Here is a 23,265-nt window from a genome sequence, read left to right on the forward strand (position 1 = left end):
ATTCAGAAATATTGTCTCCTGACTGAATTTGCAAGTTATCTACATTTTATAAAAATTACAAATGATTCTTTACCAAGCGAAATTTGACATTATTCCTCAGTGTGAGTTTTAAAACATTTGGTTTTAAAGTTCGTGCCAGTGCCATGCCAGCATGTTAGTAAAGGAAAAACTTGCAAATACATTTAATAGGACAATTCTTCATTTTCTGCCTGATGGGTTTTGGCTTTCCTAATACTCTTTAACTGTTAAAAATACTAAAAGGGCGGGCCGCGGTGGCTCAGCGGGCAAAGTGCTTGCCTGCTATGCCGGAGGACCTCGGTTCGATTCCCGGCCCCAGCCCATGTAACAAAAACGGAGAAACAGAATACAATAAAACAAGAAAATGTTTAAAAATGTTTCCCTTTCTTCCTTCCTTCCTTCCTTCTATCCTTCCTTCCTTCTCTCTGTCTTTCCTTTAAAAAAAAAAAAAAAAAAATACTAAAAGATGGTAAGCATATGGAAGGAATTAGTAACAATTCAGTATTTAGTTTTAAGAATGTGTTACAAATATGCTCAATTGTTTGAACTGACAAACTATATTAGATTGATGCAGTCTATATTTAAATTACCTGTTTCTGCAAACAAGAAATTGGATGATGAACCCGTTAAAATAAAATTCTAAAAGGTTCTGCTTTTATTTGGTTGGAAAAGAAAATCTTCTCTACCACTTTTCTTTTTGTTCAGAGGCTTAAGGAAATAATCTATTTCTTAGATTTATTCAGTTTGTCAAGCCATTTAAAATACAGACACTGTTAACAGAAATGTCAGTTAAGACTGCATTTTTATAAACATCACCAGGGCAGGTGTATGAGAATAGAACTTAAACCAGGAAAAGGGATGATTATGTGGATAGCTTTAAGATCTTCTCCCTCTCCTACAAAATGACAAATGACCAAAATCATATAAATTTCTCACTGCTGCAATAAAATCACTTGGATTGAGAAGATCTAATAGAGGAGTGAAGAGAGCAGTTAAAGTGTATATTCCCCCATATCACTCTAAGAGTGGTTTTAGACCTGAACTTCATAGGGATTTCACCAAACTTTACTATCTTACTAATTCTGTCCCTTGAGTTCACTTTGTAAGTAGCATTTGGGAGGTGATTTTAATGTTTTTGAAGACCACGAAAACAACATACTTACATTATATGGCAGGGTTCGTTCCTATCTTTCATACAATGCCCATTTTCCCACTTCTTTTTGGTAGGAAATGAAGTTTTTATATATTTTGATCCAGCGTGTGTACTTTTGACTCCACACCAAGGTGCATCTACAGTTAAGCAAAGGGAAGTGTCTCTAAAGGGGTTTAATTTTAAAATTTTGTTTTCTAATCAATTATCAAAAGAAACAATTGTTTAACAGTAAACGTGAAGTAAAGATCTTTTTCTCTACCTTTTGCATAAATAAGAAAACTAAATTTAAAAACAAACTTACCGGTCTCAATCATTAATTTTTCGCTAGGTATTGACTTCAAAACTTCCAAATTTGCTTCAGTTTTCAGTGAGCTTAAAAAAATTAAAAAAATATATATATATATAAAGATGACATTTAATGAAGAATAGCTTTTTACATATCAATCCCTAAAACAAATTGCAAAATTAATCTAAAACCACATGTCAAAACTTTGGTTGGCACATGGCATTATACTTCCTTTTCCCATTAGAAACTGCACATTCTTACCTTTCAGAGTGAAAGTTAAGATCTAGTCCAAACAGAGCCTGCCTTTAGGATGCAATTTTTCATACTTATCAGCTGATTTCTCCAATAGCTTTTCTCTATCAGTGTAAGTAATATTTAGCTTTAAAAAATTCATTTGTTCCTCTGTGTTATTTGGATAATTTAGAGATGTTCATAGAGCAAAGTTTGAAGGTACATCAATTCCTTTACGGACCAAAACACAAGAGATTCACTGGTGTGAAGGAGTCCATATTAGCCTCTCAAAAATCTTATCTGAAACAAAATTTTCCCAAAGGATGGAAATCATAATTACTGTTAGAATTGTGTCTTTAAGAAGGTATGAAAATGAAAAAATTAGTAAGGAAATGCCATTTTGACCCTTCCTTTATAGGTGTCCTTTTTATGGCTAACTGGGAGCTTTTAGGATCTTCTATTATTAATGTCATGAAACTTCATGATGTGTACAGGTATGTCTTTTTTCATCCATTTGGGCAGTTGGACCCTTCTGTTTTAGATGTTATTCTCTTCAAAGTCTTGGAAAATATGGGGAACAGTTATTTTTGTCTTTCATTTTTTTCTGCCTTTCATTCTGGGACTTTTAATCAAATATTAAGCCTCTTGACCTGGTAGACCCTGTTACCTTTGACTTTTCATTTTCAGTCTGAGAGAGATTGGATTATTAGTCTGAATTCTTCACTTTTATTTAATAAAATTACGTATTTACACCATTGCATGGTCTTTTGGTCAGAGCAATGAATTCCACCCAAGGAGTTTGACCAATGGGATGGCAAAGCCCATAAGCTCAAAATGTGATGTGGCTTGCATTCTGGTGATCTGCTGAGAGCAGCATTCACTGAGTAGCTCTCTCTTCAGCTTTGGTGCCCAGAATAAAAACATGTAGCACAAACCTGAATCCACCATGTAGCTTGTGGCCTTTATCAGCATCCCAAATATGAAAAGAAATGCTTACTGTAAACCAGTGAGTTTGGAGATGGATCGTTATAAAACACCACTGTGATAATTACTAATACTGTTCTCATGTTCCATTTTTCAATTTTAGTATTTGTTTCTGATCACATTTTTATAGAGAATTTCAATTATACATAAAAGAAATATAAAACCCAAACGTACTCATTACCCAGCACTATCAATCATCAACACATGCCAATCCTGTCCTATATACTCACCCACCCAATTTCTCTATTATCTTGAAGGAAATTCCAAAATATTGTCATTTCTTAAAATACTTAAGCATATACCTCTAAACATAAAAATTCTTAAAGTATTTTTATTAGAGAAGTTGTGGGTTTACAGAACAGTCACGCATAAAATACAGGATTCCCATAAACTACCCTATTATCACCTTGCACTGGGGTGGTACATTTTTTATAATTCATGAAAGCACAATTTTATAATTGTACTATTACTTATAGTCCATGGTTTAACAAAGGGGGGCTGGATTAAAAAAAATTTTTTTTTCTATTACTGTGCTGGTTTGAAAGGAATTATGCCCCCTAAGAAAAGCCATGTTTTAATATAAATCCCATTTCATAAAGGTAGAATAATCTCTATTCAATACTGTATGTTTGAAACTGTAGTGAGATTATCTCCCCGGATGATGTGATTTAGTCAAGAGTGGTTGTTAAACTGGATTAGGGGATGACATGTCTCCACCCATTTGAGTGGGTCTTGATTAGTTTCTGAAGTCCTATAAAAGAGGAGAGAGATTCAGAGAACACAGAATGCTGCAGCACCACGAAGCGGAGAGTCCATTGGAGATGAAGAAGGAAAACGCCTCCCTGGGAGCTTCATGAAACCAGAAGCCAGGAGAGTAAGCTAGCAGATGATGCCGTATTCGCCATGTGCCCTTCCAGCCGAGAGAGAGAAGCCCTGACTGTGTTCGCCATGTGTCTTCTTACTTGAGAGAGAAACCCTGAACTCTGTCGGCCTTCTTGAACCAAGGTATCTTTCCCTGGATGCCTTTGATTGGACATTTCTTTAGACTTGTTTTTAATTGGGACATTTTCTTGGCCTTAGAACTGTAAACTAGCAACTCATTAAATCACCCCTTTTAAAAGCCATTCCATTTCTGGTATATTGCATTCCAGCAGCTAGCAAACAAGAACAATTACCATACATACAACTGAATTATTTTCCCTTTTAACCTCATTCAGATATATATTTCAGTGCTGTTAATCATGTTCACAACATTGTGCCACCATCACCACCATCCATTATGAAAACTTTCATTATTCCAAATATGAACTCTGAACACTGGAAGCCATAACTCCCTATTCCCTATCCACATGCTGTACCCTAGTAAACTATATTTTAGATTTCTGACTCTAGGAGTTTGCGTATTCTAATTATTTCATATTGGCAAGATCATACAATATTTGTTCTTTTGTGTCTGGCTTATTTCAAGGTTCATCCATGTTGCACACATCAGAACTGCATTCCTTTTTATGGCTGAATAGTAGTTGAGTGCATGTAAATACCACATTTTATCCATTCATCATGGCCACTTGGGGTCCTTCCATCTTTTGGCAATTGTGAATAATGCTGCTATGAACATCAGTGACCAAATATTTTTTGAGTACTTGCTTTCAATTCTTTTTGGTGTCTATCTAATAGAGGGACTGCCAGGTCATATGGTAATTCTATTCTTAATTTAATGAGAAACTGCTAAACTGAATTTCACAGTGGCTGTACTATTTCACATTGCCACCAGCAGTGAAGTAATGTTCCTATTTCTCCACACCTCTCCAACACTTGTAATTTTCTGGTTTTTTTTTTTTATAGTAGCCATTCTAGTAAGTCAGCAATGGTATCACACTGTGGTTTTTGGTTTGCATTTCCCTGATAGCTAATGATGCTGAGTTTCATTTCATGTGTCTTTTGGCCATTGATATATCTTCTTTGATGAGATGTCTATTCAACTCTGCCTCCCTTTTTTCCCCATTTTTAAATTGGGTTTGTCTTTTTTCAAATTGAAGGATTTCTTTATATATTGTGGACATTGAACCTTCATAATATGTAGTTTCCAAATATTTTCTCCCATTGTGTAAGTGGTTTTTTTTTTTAATGAGCAAGTTCTTTGAGGAACAAAAGTTTTTAATTTTGAAGTGGTCCCATTTATCTACTTTTTTTTTTTGCTTGTGTTATGGGTATAAAGTCTAAGAAACCACTGCTGAACACAAAGTCCTGAAGATGCTTCCCTACATTTTCTTCTAGGGATTTGAAAGTTCTGGCTATTATATTAAGGTCTTTGATCCATTTTCAGTTGACTTTTCTACAAGATGTGAGGTAAAATTCCTCCATTCTTTTTGCAAATGTAGATCAAAATTTCCCAGCACTTGTTGAAGAGACTATTTTCCCAATTGAGTGGTCTTTGCCCTCTTGTCAAAAATCAGTTGGCCATAAATGTGAGGAATTGTTTTTCAGCTCTCATTTCTATTCCATTGGTCTGTATGTCTGTCCTTGTGCCAGTATCATGCTGTTTGATTACTGTCACTTTCTAATAAGTTTTAAGATCAAAAAGAGCGAGTCCTCCAAATTCACTCTTCTTTTTCAAGCTGGCTTTGTCTGCTGGGGGCTCCTTACTCTTCCATATACATTTCATGATTGCCTTTTCCACTTTTGCAAAGAAAATTGTTGGAATTTTGATTGGGATTGTGTTGAATATGTAAATCACTTTGGCTGTTATCAACATCTTAACTATATTTAATCTTCCAATTCATGACCACGGAACATCCTTCCATTTATTTAGGCCTTTGATTTCTTTTAGTGATGTGCTGGAGTTTTTTTGTATACAAACCTTTTATATCCTTGGTTAGATTTATTTCTAGATATTTGATTTTTTAAAAGTTTTAAAAATTTATTTATTTTTATTTATGATGCATAACCACATACAAACACAAACATTATCATATGATCATTCTGTTCTTGTTATATAATATCATCACATAGTTATATATTCATCATGATCATTTCTTAGAACATCTGCATCAATTCAGAAAAAAGCAATAAAAAGAAAACAAAAAAATTCATACATACCATACCCCTTACCCCTCCCCTTCACCGATTATCAGCATTTCAATCTACTAAATTTATTTTAACATTTGTTCCCCCTATTATTTATTTATTTTTAATCCACTTTTTTTAATTTTTTTTATTAATCAAAAAAAAGAAAAGAAATTAACACAACATTTAGAAATCATTCCATTCTACACATGTACTCAGTAATTCTTAGTATCATCACATAGATGAATGATCATCATTTCTTAGTACATTTGCATCGATTTAGGAAAAGAACTAGCAAAACAGCAGAAAAAGATATAGAATGTTAATATAGAGAAGAGAATTAAAATAATAATACTAATAAAATATATATATATATATAAAAAGGAAAAAAAAACAAAAACAAGACACAAACACACAAACAAACAAACAAAAAACCATATTTCAGGTGCAGCTTCATTCAGTGTTCCACCCTAGTTACATTACACTTAGGTATTATTGTGCTGTCCATTTTTGAGTTTTTGTATCTAGTCCTGCTGCACAGTCTGTATCCCTTCAGCTCCAATTACCCATTATCTTACCCTGTTTCTAACTCCTGCTGGTCTCTGTTACCAATGATATATTCCAAGCTGATTCTTGAATGTCAGTTCACATCAGTGGGACCATACAGTATTTGTCCTTTAGTTTTGGGCTAGACTCACTCAGCATAATGTTCTCTAGGTCCATCCATGTTACTACATGCTTCATAAGTTTAGTCTGTCTTAAAGCTGCATAATATTCCATTGTAGGTATATGCCACAGTTTGTTTAGCCACTCGTCTGTTGATGGACATTTTGGCTGTTTCCATCTCTTTGCAATTGTAGATAATGCTGCTATAAACACTGGTGTGCAAATGTCCGTCTGTGTCTTTGCCCTTAAGTCCTTTGAGTAGATACCTAGCAGTGGTATTGCTGGGTCGTAATCCATTCTGCCATTCTATGTCTTTTGATTGGGAAATTCAGTCCATTAATTTTTAGTGTTATTACTGTTTGGATAATATTTTCCTCTACCATTTTGGCTTTTGTATTATATATATCATATCTGATTTTCCTTCTTTCTACACTTTAGTCCATACCTCTCTCTTCTGTCTTTTTGTATCTGACTCTAGTGCTCCCTTTAGTATTTCTTGCAGAGCTGGTCTCTTGGTCACAAATTCTCTCAGTGACTTTTTGTTTATAAATGTTTTAATTTCTCCTTCATTTTTGAAGGACAATTTTGCTGGATATAGGAGTCTTGGTTGGCAGTTTTTCTCTTTTAGTAATTTAAATATATCATCCCACTGTCTTCTAGCTTCCATGGTTTCTGCTGAGAAATCTACACATAGTCTTATTGGGTTTCCCTTGTATGTGACAGATTGTTTTTCTCTTGCTGCTTTCAAGATCCTCTCTTTCTCTTTGACCTCTGACATTCTAACTAGTAAGTGTCTTGGAGAATGCCTATTTGGGTCTAATCTCTTTGGGGTGCGCTGCACTTCTTGGATCTGTAATTTTAGGTCTTTCATAAGAGTTGGGAAATTTTCAGTGATAATTTCTTCCATTAGTTTTTCTCCTCCTTTTCCCTTCTCTTCTCCTTCTGGGATACCCACAACACGTATATTTGTGCGCTTCATATTGTCCTTCAGCTCCCTGATCCCCTGCTCAAGTTTTTCCATTCTTTTCCCTATAGTTTCTGTTTCTTTTTGGAATTCAGATGTTCCATCCTCCAGTTCACTAATTGTAGCTTCTGTCTCTTTAGATCTACCATTGTAGGTATCCATTGTTTTTTCCATTTTTTCTTCTTTGTCCTTCACTCCCATAAGTTCTGTGATTTGTTTTTTCAGATTTTCTATTCCTTCTTTTTGTTCAGCCCATGTCTTCTTCATGTCCTCCCTCAATTTATTGATTTGGTTTTTGAAGACTTCTTCCATTTCTGTTCGTATATTCAGCATTAGTTGTCTCAGCTCCTGTATCTCATTTGAACTATTGGTTTGTTCCTTTGACTGGGCCATATCTTCAATTTTCCGAGCGTCATCCATTATTTTCTGCTGGTGTCTGGGCATTTGATCAGATTTCCCTGGGTCTGGGACCCAGCTGGTTGAAAGGTTTTTCTGTGAAATCTCTGGGCTCTGTTTTTCTTTTCCTGCCCAGTAGGTGGCGCTCGTGGTGCTCGTCTGTCTGCACGGCAGTCGGCCCGGGAAACCGCGCGTGGAGGCGGGGGTCGCTGGCCGCCGCGGCTTGGGAGAGTGCCGGTCCTAATTGCCCAGCTGGCCCGAAACGCCAAGCGTGACGGGAGGGCCCCGCTATCCAACGTTCCCAGTCAGACCGGGGAGCCACGTGCGTGGAGGGGACCCCTGTCGCCAGCCGCCCCGGCCGGGAAAACGCGCGCCCCTCGAGTATCTCACCGCAGCGAATTCTCCCTGCCTGTTCAGCTGTTCCAGAGTGGGGTATGCTGTCTTTTTGGTCTCTGTCGTGACTCCGGGAGCTGTTTCGTATTGTTTCTGTTTCTTTAGTTGCTTTTCTGGAGGAGGAACTAAGACCCGCGCGTCTTACTAAGCCGCCATCTTCTCCGGAAGTCTAATCCACATGTTTTACTTGTCCGTCGATAAGGTAGGCAAAAGGAGTGTCAGACACAAGGCTCTTACAACCACACAGTCACACTGCGACAGCCATATCATCATACAGTTATCTTCAAGAAACATGGCCACTGGAGCACAGCTCCACGTTTTCAGGCAGTTCCCTCTAGCCTCTCCATTACACCTTAACTAAACAGGTGATTAGATATTTGATTCTTTTAGTTGCTATAGTGAATGGATATTTTTTCTTGATTTCTTCTGTCAATTGTTCATTGCATATAGAAACTACTGATTTTGGGGTGTTGATCTTGTACCTTGCCTTTTCTGAAATTTTCTTAGTTTTGTTGGGGATTTTCAGGATTTTCTGTAAATAGGATAATGTCATTTTTAAATAAGGCAAGTTTTACTTTATCCTTTCCAATTTAGATGCCTTTCATTTCTTTTTCTTGCCTAATTGCTCTGGCAAGAACTTCTAATATAGTGGTGACGATGGGCATCCTTTTCTTGTTCCTGATCTTAGAGGGGAAGCATTCACTCTTTTACTATTAAGTAGGATGTTAGCTGTGGGCTTTTCATATATGCCCTTTATCACGTTGAGAAAGTTTCCTTCAATTTCTAGTGTTGTACTTTTTTTTATTATTATTAAGTAGGGGTGCTGGAATTTTTCAAATGCTTTTTCTCCATCAATTGAGTTTTTCCCCCTTCATTCTGTTAATGTAGTGTATTACATTAGTTTTCTTATTTTGAACCACCCTCATATAACAGCAATAAATCCCACTGGTCATGGTGTATAATTGTTTTATTGTGTTCTTGGGTTCAGTTTGCTGATTTTCATCTATATTCATGAGAGATACTGACTTCTAATTTTCTTTCCTTGTGGTTTATGTATCTGGCTTTAATATGAGGGTATGTTAGCCTCAAACAATGAACTAAGGAATGTTCCCTCCTCTTCAATTTTTTGGAAGTGTTTGAGCAGGATTGTTGTTAACTATTCTTGGAATACTTGGTAAGATTCCCTTGTGAAGCCATCCAGTTCTGGAGTTTTTGTTGGGAAGTTTTTGATTACTGTTATTGGTTTGTCGAGATCTGCTAGCTCCTCTTGAGTGGTGTAGGTAGTCTGTGTGTTCCTAAGAGTTTATCCATTTGATCCAGGTTATCTAATTTATTGGCATATAGTTAGTTGTTCATAGTATCCTCTTATAGTCCTTTTTCTTTCAGTGGGATCTGTAGTAATATTCCTCTTTTCATTTCTGATTTTAGTTGCGCCCTCTTTTATTCTTCATCAGTCTAAAGTTTTGTGAATTTTATTGATCTTTTCAAAACATCAGCTTTTGATTTTGTTGATTTTCTCTATTGTTCTCATGTTCTTTATTCCATTTACCCCCACTGTAATCTTTATATCCTTCCTTCTGCTTGCTTTGGGTTTAGTTTGTTCTTTTTCTAGTTATTCCAGTTTTGAGGGATTAGGTCTCTGATTTGAAGTCTTTTTTCCCCTTTTTGTGGAAAATAACAAATATACAAAAAAGCAATAAATCTTAAAGCACACCACCACAATTAGTTGTAGAACATATTTCAGACTTTGACATGGGTTACAATGCCACAATTTTAGGTTTTTACTTCTAGCTGATCTAAAATACTGGAGATTAAAAGAGATACCAATTTGATGATTCAGTATTCATATTCGTTTGTTAAATCCTACCTTCTCTGTATAACTCCACCATCTCCTTTGATCTTTCCATCCCTCTCTTTAGGGGTGTTAGGGCTATGGCCATTCTAAATTTTTCATAATGGAAGGGTCTGTCACTAATATGGGGTAGGGAGATAGAACTACCTGATGTTCTGGAGAGGCTGGGCTAGGTTTCAGGACTCATCTGGACCAGGGACCCATCTGGAGGTTGCAGGTTTCTGGAAAGTTACTCTAGTGCATGGAACCCTTGTGGAATCTTATATATTGTCCTAGGTGTTCTTTAGGATTGGCTGGAATGGTCCTAGTTGGGGGTTGGCAGGTTAGGATAGGTAGCAAGGTCTAACTGAAGAGCAACCTCTAGAGCAGCCTCTCGACTCTATTTGAACTCTCTCTGCCACTGATATTTTATTAATTACATTTCTTTTCCCCCTTTTGGTCAGGATGGAATTGTTGATTCCACAGTACCAGGTCTGGATTCATCCCTGGTGGATCTCAATAACCCACGTGGGAGTCATCTCCCACGTCACCATGGAGACTTTCACCCCTGGGTGCCATGTCCCATGTAAGGGGGAGGGCAATTATTTCACTTGCAGAATTGGGCTTAGAGAGACTAAAAGGCCACATCTGAGCAACAACAGAGGTCCTCCAGACATAACTCCTAGGCATGACTACAGGTAGTCTAAGCTTTTCCACTACCTACATAAGCTTCACAAGAGTAAGCCTCAAGACTGAGGGCGTGGCCTATTGATTTTCATGTTCCGAAAATTTGACACAGTATCAGGGGATTCCCTGATGGTAAGGATTAATAGTTCCATATTCTTTCTCCCCTCCCTCAGGGGACTTTGCCAATACTTTTTGATTATCTGCTTAATGTATTCTAGCTTATATTCAGGCATTACAATAATCTCTACAGGATTAAAGGACCTCTTTCTTATTCTGTGCTCCCTGGGTTTCAATTGTTCAAATGAGCTACGCAGATAGGTTGAATTAGATTATGCACTACAGAAAATTTTGTTTCAGACCAAATAAAACTTTCTTCCATTCATCTCCAAGAGCATGTGTGGTTTTAAAATATAGACACTGTCTTTCTTACCCCTATGTTCTGAATTACTTTAACCCCAACCTGTTCAGCTTCATTCTTATCTTCTAAATATCAGGTTATATATATAAAACAGCCTCTCAAAATCCAGAAATAATCACCACTCTGGACTTAATGTGTCTGCTCTAAAAGCTTACAATATAGGCCCCTGTTTTCTTATAAGCATTTTTTAAAGGTGATCATACCATTGTTGTTTGTTTTTTGTTTTTGGCTTATTTTGCCTCACCAAACATCCCACATATTCATTCACATCGTTGCATGCCTCACAACTTTGTTCCTTTTTTGTAGCAGCACAACCTTTGTTCATAAGTATACACCATCGTTCGCCAACCTACTTCTCCACCAGTGCATCCTTCAGCCACCTGCATTCATTGGGCATCATGTTTAGGGCCCGAAGTCCACAGTCCACCAAGATTCTCAATTTTAGATAATTTGTTTCTAAGATAAAGAAAACCAGTGAACACACCCTTGCCAAATAGGAAATCTAAACCGCCTCTTAACTCTTGTCCCTCCCTCCATTATTTACCTCTGTTGTTGCTGTGGTAGTGCTGATGGTTTCCTTTTGAACATAACTCATAGCATGCAATACAGTTTTCCTCCTGCACCCTGGACTTAAACACTCTTTGTACAAGAATTGTATCTTTGAAGTATTTATTGCAAGAACTAATTTATATTTCTAGTGTGAATCAGTGGGACACATAGGTCTATACATCCCCTTTCTTTCTTGTTCATCGTCAATATGGTAGTATTACTTCTAGACCCACTAGAGAATAACCTTCACTTCTATTTCCTTACATTGGAGTTCAACCTCATTAGCTAATGGTTCACCCATCTGTAGCTTCTATGTATCTCTAAATCCCCTATCTTCTGTATTATAAGCCTCTGATTATACCTTTATGATGGTCATAAAAGTAAGACTCACTAATACAGTGTCTATCCTTTTGTGTCTGGCTAACTTCACTCAGCATTATGTCCTTAAGGCTCATCCATCTTGTGCTTCAGGATGTCATTTTATCTTACTGTTGCATGATATTCCATCATATGTATATACCACATTTTGTTGATCCACTTGTCTATTGATGGGTATTTGGTTTGTTTCCATCTTTTTGCGATTGTGAATAATGCTGCTATGAACATCAGTGTGCAAATGTCTGTTTTGTTGCTTTCAGCTCTTCTGGGTATATACCAAGTAGTGCTATTGCTGGATCATAGGGCAACTCAATATTTAGTTCCCTAAGAAACTGCCAAACAGACTTCCATAGTGGCTGCACCATTATACATTCCCACCAGCCGTGTCTAAGTGTCCCAGTTTCTCCACATCCTCTCCAACATTTATAGTTTCCTGTTTGTTTAATAGCAGCCTTATAGGTGTGAGGTCGTATCTCATTATAGTCTTGATAGCCAATGAAAATGAGCATCTCTTCATGTGCTTTTGAGCCATCTGTATTTGCTCTTTGGAAAAATGCCTATTCATATTTTTAGCCCATTTTATAATTGGGTTGTTTGTTCTTTTGTTGAGTTGTATGATTTCTTTGTATATACAGGAAATCAAACCTTTGTCTGCCAAATATTTTCTCCCATTGAGTTGGCTGCCTCTTCACCTTTTTGACAAAGTCTTTTGAGGTGCAGAAGCATTTGATTTTGAGGAGTCCCCATTTATCTATGATTTCTTTTGGTGCTTGTGCTTTGGGTGTATAGTTTAGGAAGCTTTACCTCCTATTAAGTCTTCGATTTTTGCTCTTTCTTGTTTTTAATTTAGGCATTTAGAGCAATAATTTTCCCTCTCAGCACAGCCTTTGCCACATCTCATAGGTTCTGATAAGTTGTGTTCTCATTTTTCTCCAGATAGTTACTGATTTCTCTAGTAATTTCTTCTTTGACCCATCGGTTGTTTAAGAGTATGTTACTTAATCTCCATGTATTTGTGAATGTTCTCGTTCTTTGGTGGTTATTGAGATCCAGCTGCATTCCATTTTGGTCAGAGAAAATGCTTTGAATAATTTCATTGTTTTTAAATTTATAAAGACCTGTTTTGTGCCCCAGCATATGATTTCTCCTGGAGAATGTTATTGGGTGAAAGTGTTTTGTATTTGCTTGTTAGGTCTAGTTGATGTAGCTATCATTCAAATCTTGTATTTCTTCCATCTAGATGTCATGTCCAGTACTGAATATGGTATATTAAAGTCTCCTACTATTAATGCAGAACTGTCAATTTCTCCCATCAAATCTGTCAATTTATGCTTCCTTTCTTTTGGGGCTATGCTGTTAGGTCATATAAACTTATAATTGTCATGTCTTCTTGTTGAATTGGCCCTTTTATCAGTATATAATGATCATGTTTGTCCTCAAAATTGCTTTTGCCTTAAAGTCTATTGTAGCTGATATTAGTTATAGGTACTCCAGCTTTCTTTTGGTTACTACTTCTGTATTATGTTTTATTTCATCTTTTCACTTTTCGATCTACTTAGTCTTTGAATCTGAGTCTCTTGCAGACAGTACATAGTTGGGTCATTCTCTTTTTACTCATTTTGTCAATCTTTGTTGTTTGGAGAGTTTAATCCATTTACATTCAGAGTTAGTACTGACAATGTAAGATTCTGTAATTTGTCTCTGTAAGTCTTAAGCCTTTTTTTGACCCTCAATTCTTCCATTAATGCCTACTTTTATGTTTATGTGTTATACCATATTGAGTACCTTTTCTTTTCTGTCTGGATATATTTTTCATATTTTCTTGTGGTTACCATGAGGTTAAAATTTAACATCCTGAATATATGAGAATCATAGTTTGATACCAACTTGACTTCAATAGCATACATATACATTTCCTATACCTCACTGTCTCCCCATGTTTTTTTCAACTTGTTATCAATTATATCCTGTACACTGTAACCTTTTTTAACTTGTTATGAATTATTTCTTGTACATTATAACCATAGATATATCATTACTTTTTATGTATTTTCATTTTTGCAACTGTAGGAAGTAAAGCAGAATTATATACCAAAAATACAGTACAATTGTATTGGTATTTATAATTATGAAATAATTACCTTACTGGGGAGGTTTTTATTTCTTTATGTCTAGTGTCCTTTCCTGTAAGTCTTAAGAAATTCCTTTAGTATTGCTTGTAGTATAGATCTAGTAGTGATTAACACCCTTAGCTTTTGCTTATCTGGGACTGTCTTAATGTGTTGCTCATTTTTGAAACAGTTTTGCCAGATATTAAATTCTAGATAGCAGTTGATTTCTTCCAGCACTTTAAAACTCACTGTCTTCTTGCCTCTGTGGTGTCTCATGAGAAATCAGCACTCAATCTGTTTTAGGATTCCCTTGTACCTAACAAATTTGTTTTTCTCTTGCAGCTTTCAGAACTCTCTTGTTATCCTTTGAGTTCAATAGTTTCATCAGTCAATGAAGGGCTGTGTTTTTCTTCATGTTTATCCTATTTGGCATTCTCTGGACTTCTTGGATGTACATATCCCTGTCTTTTGCTAAGTATGGTAAGTTCCCTGTCATTATTTCTTTGAATATCCTGTCCCTTTCTTCTTCTCCTTCTGGGGCTCCCGAAATGCATATATTATTATGTTTGATGGAATCCCAGAGGTCCCTTAGGTTATTTTCGCTTTTTATAATTTTTTTCTTTCTGTTTCACAGCTTGGCTCATTTATATTGTCTTTGAGGTGTTTTTTTTTTTCCAGTTCCAATCTGCTGGGAATTTTTTCTGTCCTGGGAATTTTTTATTTCAATTATTGTGATCTTCAACTCCAGTAGTTCCATTTGGTTCTTTTTTAAAATTCCTATCTTTTTAACACTCTCACATTGTAAATTCACTATTTTCCTGATAGCCTTTAGTTCTCTGTATTATCCTTCATGTCTTTGAGCATTTTGTTAGTTTAATTTTTTTTCTTTGTCCATTTTTAAAATTACTTATTTAAAAGTTTTTGTTTGTTATGCCCAGAGTCTGGTCTTCTTTGTTGGTGTTTTCTGGATTTCTAAAAAACTCTTCGTTTTGATGGGCCATCATTTCCTGTTTGTTTGCTTTGTACAGTTCTTGCACACTGTACATATATGTTAACTCCAGATTTATTTCCTGAGATGTCTCTTATTTTGTTACCAGCCGTCCTATCAGGAAAGTTTGCCAAAGGAGAATGCATAGTACAGGGTTCTCCTTGTCTTTTCTGGGCCTGTGTCTTATTCTGGCCCAGAAACTAACAAAGCTTGTTAGTTATTTTGGAGTTTGCCTGTTTACAGTAATTTGAATGACCCCTTTGTTTCCCAGGAACTAAAAGGGGTAATCCTTTGCCCTAGACCATTTGTCTCCATGGTTTCTTACACTGTTTTTCTTTTAGTCTCAAACTGCTTTTGCCTGGAGGCCAATTCTGGAGAAGAATTTCACAAATCAGTTTTTCCCAGATCTGGAATAAGGCCAGGGCCCCAAGATGGGAGCACAGACTGGCTCTAAACTGTCCTAGGGAAGGGATCAGGAAAGGGTGTCAGGTTCTTCTAATGCTCCCCAAAGCTGCCCTTTCTTGACTTGCCAGAGGATGCTGTCATTGAATTGTCCCCTGAAGTTCTGAGGAACCATAGCCTTTAAGTCTCTTCAACTGCATTTGTCCAGGGCAAGTTGGAACAATGGCTGCTTTGAACCCCCAGCTACTAGCTAATGTTGCTAATCTAAAGCTATGATCAGCAATTGGCCCATGCCCTACCACTGATCGTGGGGAAGTGAATTTTTTTTATGTCCCTTTTGTCACCAGGGAGCTAGCCAGGGGCTGTGTAGACACCCAGAGAGTGGGAGAATGGGCACCAGTAACAGCTGCAGGAAGGGAGCAATTTACTGATCTCTATTCTAATTTATCAGACTCTTCCTCCCATCTTGCCTGGATGTTGATGCTGTATAATGTTCTACTGGACTCCAGAGTTTCAAAATAGTTGCTTCAGACAGTTCTTGCCTGTTTCACGGTTGTTCTGCTGGAGGAATTCAATCCTGGCCTAGTTCACCAGCTTCCTACAATACCCCATAAGGATTCTTAAAAAAAAATCTGCAATAGTATTAGGTCTTAAAAATCTCTAATTCCTTAATCATAAAATATCCAGTATTCAAATTTCCCATTATCTCAATGGCTTACATTCTTTTCAAGTGTGTTCGAATTAGGATCCAAGTGGGGTTTACACCTTGTGATTGGTTGACGTCCTTTAAGTCTTTTGGCCTATTAAGTTCTCTTGTATCTCTTTTTTCTCCCATATAAGTTATTTTTTGAGAATTTCCTACATTCTTGATTTTGTTGATTTCAACTCTGTGTTACAGTTTAAGTAGGTTCCTCCGTCCTCTGTATCTTCTAACATTGGTAGTTTCGTCTAGATGCTGGATCAGATTGTCAGAGTTTCTTTTCTTTTTTTCTTTTTTTTGGGGGGGGTACGTGGTCCCGGAATCAAACGTGGGTCTCCCACATGGAAGGCAGGCATTCTACCACTGAACCACCCGTGCACCCTGTTAGATTTCTTTTTGGCAAAACTATAAGTGGTAGTGTGATATTCCATCTAGACATAATGTGAGATTGTTTTGTTGTGATGTGAAATGGCCACGGATGCTCAATGCCTATGTAAAACGTTATAATTCTATAAATCCTTCATTTATTAGCTAGGAAACTTCTACATAGAGATAATTCTCCATGTCTGCTATTTGGTACCCTGTGGTAGTTTTATAGGAAAAATGTTTCTGTTGAATGTGTTGATTCCCTAGCTTATTTAAATGGTGACTACCACCACCTTAATTTCTAATCTTGAAGGTGCGCTTATTCTTTTGTTATTTTCTCATAGCATTCTGTTCATATTTTATAGATGTAAGATCTCTCACTATATTAGATCTGACTATATTAGGTCTTTTATAGAGTTTTTTCCCCCCAAATTATGTTTCTTCTGGAGTTGGTTTTTTAAAATTTATCTTGGTCTTTCTCTTTTCACCCTCATCGGTTAGGTGGTCCTTGGTCACTCATTTATATTAAGGAGCTTGGGCTTCCAGTATTGGGTTTCCTTTGCACCTGTGTAAGTAGGACTGTTTTTTCTTCTGAGTAGGGATTCTAACTGGGATTTTATTGAGATGGGCTAGGACTGGGCATACTGACTTGTAAGTTCATTTTAGGGTGACAGGGTAGGGATTGCTAGGATGTTAATTCTCTAAATACTTTCCTCTGGGGATTTATCTAGTTTTCTTGAAGAAAAAAAATCTTTATTTTCCTCTAGGCTTAAATGCTACCTGCTTTTGTACTCTATGGATGAAAGTGTTATATGGAACAATATCTGTCTTATACAGAGTCCTTCAATTAATTACCCTGTTTTGGCCCAATTTCTTACTAATTCTAAACCCAAAGCCTCTCTGGGATTTCTGTCCGGTAGACTTGTTTCTATCTGCTCTAAAGCCCTTTGCTGGTATAGTCTAAGCTTTCTCTACCAGTTTCACCTATCTTCCAGATATCTACAGTACATTATCCATTGGCAAAACTCTACCTTTTTTCATTTACCTGAGTAAGTTCCTTCCTTTTTCAGTATATATATATAATTATATGTTAATAGAATTTAGGGGAGTGGTAGGAAAGAAATGTCTGTCTAGATTGCCATCTTTAATCAGAACCAGCCTTTTTTAAGATTATGGCATGAAAAAAGACAGGACAAGGGAACTATTAGAGATTAAAAACAAAAGTTGAAGTAAGTTTCATAAAAGAGGTAGAAAGATAAAACACTTTTTTTTGAAGCATAAAACAAAATAAATATGGAAAGTATAGGGGAAAAAAGATATCAAATATCAGCCTTGGGAGGTTCAAAGATTGAACAGACAAAAATTAAGTTCAGGACTGATGAACATGAGCCTCCAGCTAGATGGGGCCAGTAGAAAGCAGAATATCTAATGACCAAAAAAAAATAAATAAATAAAACAAAGAAAAACATATCTTTGTGAAATTTCTTAATACCAAAGATAAAGAACTAAAAGCTTCCACAGGAAAAAAAAATAGGTCACATCAGAATAGCAACCAATTTCTTATCAACACTGGAACCTGAAAAAGGAATAGTGTAAATCTGCAGTGAAAATGATTTCCAACCTAAAATTTTATACCCAGAAAAACTATTAAGTTGGAAGTGTTTTTTTTTGTTGTTATCCAGATAAATTTCAAGAGGAAGAGTGAATAAATTCATTTTTCAAACATGCAAAGTTTAAAAAAATTTTACTTCCATAAATATCTTTGCAGGAAGCTATTGGAGGATGTGTTCTACCAAAAGAAGAAAAAGGAATAGATGGAATTTAAAAACATGGATCTGATCACAAAAGAGACACTAATCCAAATTAATGAAGAAAGATGGAAGGGTTTGGAACTAATAGAACTGTCCAATTACTTAGTTTTCCTTATGTGGAAAAATAAAGGCATTTTACAGAACTGGTGGAAAGTGCAAGAGAGCGTTGTATTTTGAAGAAAGCCAAATAAATGAAAACACAAAGCAAGATACTTTGCAAATAAAAATAGTACAAGAAAAGAAATGCAAGCTTGTTACACCACATGGCTTAAGAATTAAAAATATTCACAGACATAATAATTAAAACATTGAATGTTCACAGAACCAAAAAGCACTCTCAATAACACATTGTTACTAAGTCATTATTCTCAATGACTACACTTAGTGGGATATGGAGGAAATATTGGAGGTCAGGGATAGTACTGGATACAAGAACTAAAATCCTCAAATACCTTACTGAGAATAATCAAGATATAATAAAATGTGCATTTTATTTTGAAATATGGAGGTACATAACAAAGTTGTTGCCTCTGGAAGGTAGACTTAGAGTTGGGGGGTGGAAAGGCTGTGAGGACTGTTATTTTTTGGTAAGTCTTTTTAGTGTTATTGATTTTTCAATCCATATATATGTATCCCTTTGCATTAATTGTAAATATAATTAATAACTATTTTAAAGAAATGAAAGCATCTGGACATTTCAATAAGCTTGAACTTTAGAGAAAATAAGTAAATCTTATTTATTACTAAGGAGATTTTAGAAAAGAAAATATCATCAGAAAAATAGTAATTTTAAGGGAATGAAACATTGAAGATGGGAACCAATTCTCATACTGTTTTGCAATTCATTTGGTGAGCTACATTAACGTCCTGTGAAAAGACACTGGTGGGAATTCTTATGCATTTGGAAGAAAATGAGCCCAGGTACCTAGCTGTGCTAGCTGACTACTGAGTCCATGAGGTTTGGCTGGCATTTTAGTGGAAAGGTCACAGAGGAAGAAGTCAGAGGACATGGGTTTCAGTACTGGTTCTCACACTCATGAATAACCTTATACCTGTTTCTTAACTTCTCTGAGTTTCAATTTCTTGGCTGATACAGATATATAAGATGAGTATGTCACAGTATAACCTTTCCCCCAGCTAGACATCATTTGTGTATATTTGTATCTGATGCTATAAACACATGTTAAAGGGATAAAATGACTTAAGAGCATGAACTGGGCTGCTAAAGAAAGCTAGCTATTGATAGCAACCCCAAATTGTTTTCCATTATTGGAATATAGGGTAGTAGTGTGTAACTTTGAAGCTTTAACTTTTAATAGTAATGTACTGTTAAATTACTTGCATAAATAATTACTGAAATTCCCAAGCAAAGATCAATGCAAAACATGTAAAAATTTTACTAAAAATAAACTGAAATCTTTATCATCAATTCACTGTAAAACAATTTAAGAAGTTTGCTTACTATAAAAATTAAAGAAGCGCTAAGAACGTACCAACCATTAAACCCTATGTAAAGATCCAAGTCAATCAAAGCAGCTGCTGCTTCCTTGGTACCATCAAATGAGTGCACCTAAGAACAGGAAAAGTATATTATTAAAATAATTACTTTCTTCAAAATTCTAAATAACATTCATTGGACTTACTAAACTAAAAATGTAGATGCATGTAAGGGTTTTAGGACATAAGGTTTAAAATGTGGTGGCCCTACAGTTTTTATTTTCAAATCAAATTTCAGTTATAACCATCATAATGTACACTGACATAAGGTGAGAAGGAGTTAGCTGTCTAGAAATTCTCTTTGTGGTGGCTGTGTTTATGTCTCTGCAATACATTATTGCTAATACTTCCAGGAAGGGGGAGGACAGGAAGTACAGGACTGTGTTCTTACGCAGTAGCATGAAGAAAGGTTTGAAATATTATAAAATGATTTTATATTTATTTTAAAATGTCGTTCATTTTTCTTTTATAGGACTTTTTTTTCAGAACAGAGTCTTTTAAGAGGCAAGTTTTAAGATTTGCAACTACGAAAGGTGAGAATGCTGCTAGAAAAATGTAAATTGTTATATAGTCAATATGAACAGACAAAAAAGGACTGAGGATGGTGTTTCTTTCCTTCAAAGACATAAGGGTTAAAGCACAGTTTTCATACTTTGGATGCATTTAGGTAATCAAAAATAGACAATTAAAATGAAAACTTTTTTTAAAAAGTAAGGTCAGCTGAATCAATAAGGAAAACTGTTACACAGCTGCTCATAAAGGGTTTAGTCTTTCCCTTAGCATTTCCAGCTGACTAGAAAATATAGCCTCCATTAATATCACAAAATAATTTTAAATGTGACTTCTTAAAAACCATTTCAGAAAATTAGTTATCAGTTTTTAATTTGGAAATTAATGATAAAAGTAAAACATTTAAACTGGATTTATTGTTGCTGTTGTTAATTTTTTTATAACTATTACGGAATCATCCAAGTAAATCCTTATTTAGAAATCAAATGGGCTAAGAGGTAGAGTCTGAAGGTTGAAGTGAGTGCCATCAGTAATCCCAAGGGCATTAAAGACTCTCTCATTTCCAACTACAAGGTTGATAAACTTCAGATTAAAATGCACAATAATATGAATACCATAGCAATGCAGAAAACATACATATGAAACTGTCAAAGCTACACAGTGTGGGTATGCAATAAGTGCTCAATGCCATTTCCTTTCTCCTTAGTTGGCACCACATAACTATGTGATTTTATATACCCGGATAACAGCTTGTTCACTGAAGACCAGTGAGTCTCCTGAAATTGTATATACAAATGTATATAAGCATTTTCTGAGGCAGATTTTTGAAGAGTCCAGGATTCAAAAAAGCTTAAAAAATCACTATCATGGATTCAGAATAAAGTGATGGGTGGATAATATTTATGGGAAACACCTCAAGACTAATGATTGAAACGACCAAGTAGGAGAGCTGTTGAAATTGCAGAGAAGATAATGAGTCTCTAGAAACAGTAACATAATTAACAGTAAATGAAACAGGTGATCAAGAAATTCAGAAGGCAAGCTTGAAATAAATGTTAAAATACTTTAAAATATTACAGTTTATAGTTTGCTCAAAATGTAAATTGGAGAACATTAAAGAACGGCTCATGGAAGAGGCAAAAGAAAGAAAATTACACATACTGTTAAAATGTGTAGGTGTAAACTCGGAGTTTCCTTGTGAACAAAACAGAATTCTGTACTCATTTTTATATCTTGAACAAAGGAGCTGTTTGAAATTAAAACTGACTTGTATTTGTATCATATCTGGCCCACAGATTCAAAAGACAGATTTACTTGTCTTCCAAATAATGGGAGAAGAATCTTAACTTTATCGCTGAGCGCAGCACCACTTTAGAGCATAACCTTAACAACTGAGATGGTTTTGTGCAGCACATACTAAAAACGGATTTTATACTCACCACTCCACCTACACAACGATCTCTATTTTTTTTCATTATGTCTATGAATTAAAAACAGAAAGGAGTTTTAGCAAATAGCTTGATTACTGGAAAATGTTAAACTCTAAATGAGATATTAATTTAAACTCACCGATAAATTCAGCATGTGAGTTTCGACAATGAAGAAACATTGGTAATTTTGTTTCTTCTGAAAGTTCAAACTGTTTTTCAAAATATCTGCATAATGCAAAAATTTTTTCTTAATTTTAGCATGAGAAAAATGTTGTCAAATGATTTTTTTAATTAAAGGAATTGTATTCTTTTGAAATTACAGGACAGAAATAGTAAATTCAGACACTTAAAAAACATCATGCTTAGCAGAAGGCTTTTAAATAACACAACTGCTGGAAAAGGATATTTCATTTTCTAGGGAGAAAATTTTTTCATTATGACAGCTGGATAAATAGGTAGCACTTCACTACTGATCTAAAGTAAAGAGGTACTAGGCTTATGTTTAGAGTGATTGGGGATGTTCCCCCTATAATACTTTCAACTGGTTTTCCTATCGAATCTCAGCAAAAGAAGTGGAAGTCCATTCCATATCCTGCAACATCCCATCCCTGCAGCATGTGTTGATGGCACAATGCATGCAGATGGCCCCTTGTCACAGTAGCTAGCTGAGTGGGATTCAGTTCACTGAAGTGAGAAACCATTTTGCAGCCAGTTTTCTATGTAGTTATTAAAAATATATATATTGACATTGGGAAAAAATAAGGATTCTCTTAAAAATAAATGCAAATAAATATTTGTTAGCTCCAGTATGAATTATAGTATTTTTCAGAAAGATAAAAATTACATGATAAAATGGCAGCCCTTAATATTTTTAGATATTTTGTAGTTTTTCAAGCATTTCATGCCATTATCTCATTTGATCCTCATAGCCCTAGGCTAGGACAATAACTAGTGTCAGAGGTTAAGCAACCTTATGCAAGATCATAATACATGAAATGCCAAATTTGAAACCAGAACGTAATTGCTCTAGTTCCAAGTCCCAGCCCAAACAACCAAAAAACTGTAAAAGAAAACTCTTCCTTATTCCAGGATATAATGACACCTGAAACCAGAAATTATGATAGATGGCTTACTTAAATTAGCTTATCTTTTCTAGGTCCTTTAATTTGGGGAAATAATTTCCCTGTATTTAATCTAAACCTCTTTTGCTATTTATGTCTGTATCTTATTATCTCCTTAAATGCAGGACAACTATCTTCCAGATGCATAATTTTTATACTTACATGAATTAGAATTGTATTTCTTAAAGAAACAGACCAGCAATTTTAGAAAGACTCTATGTCTTTACTATTCTAGTGAGATCGTTTCAGTTTTTAAATAAATAGCCTTCTTTTCAGATTCTGCTGGGTTAGACTAAGCAAAAATATTTT

The 23,265-nt window shown here is 35.5% G+C and overlaps 1 protein-coding gene and 1 long non-coding RNA gene across 13 annotated transcripts in view; one reads left to right on the plus strand and one right to left on the minus strand.

The window, feature by feature from the left end:
• Positions 1 to 23,265, minus strand: part of TATDN1 (TatD DNase domain containing 1) — a 52,064-nt gene that overhangs the window by 3,041 nt on the left and 25,758 nt on the right. For all 12 annotated transcript variants that reach the window (XM_077167628.1, XM_077167631.1, XM_077167620.1 and 9 more), the window contains 5 exons: positions 21,975 to 22,060; positions 21,845 to 21,885; positions 19,892 to 19,968; positions 1,473 to 1,543; positions 1,182 to 1,308 (listed from right to left, as the gene is read on the minus strand). In XM_077167628.1, coding sequence (XP_077023743.1) covers positions 1,182 to 1,308; positions 1,473 to 1,543; positions 19,892 to 19,968; positions 21,845 to 21,885; positions 21,975 to 22,060 — 402 coding nt within the window. The remainder of the gene's footprint in view (positions 1 to 1,181; positions 1,309 to 1,472; positions 1,544 to 19,891; positions 19,969 to 21,844; positions 21,886 to 21,974; positions 22,061 to 23,265) is intronic.
• LOC143689033 (uncharacterized) overlaps positions 477 to 23,265 on the plus strand; it is a 29,704-nt gene continuing 6,915 nt past the window's right edge. The window contains exons 1-2 of the long non-coding RNA XR_013178478.1: positions 477 to 2,182; positions 20,368 to 20,428. This is a non-coding gene — a long non-coding RNA (uncharacterized LOC143689033). The remainder of the gene's footprint in view (positions 2,183 to 20,367; positions 20,429 to 23,265) is intronic.

This window comes from Tamandua tetradactyla, chromosome 6 (genome assembly GCF_023851605.1).
Source record: "Tamandua tetradactyla isolate mTamTet1 chromosome 6, mTamTet1.pri, whole genome shotgun sequence".
Classification (NCBI taxonomy): Eukaryota; Metazoa; Chordata; class Mammalia; order Pilosa; family Myrmecophagidae; genus Tamandua; species Tamandua tetradactyla.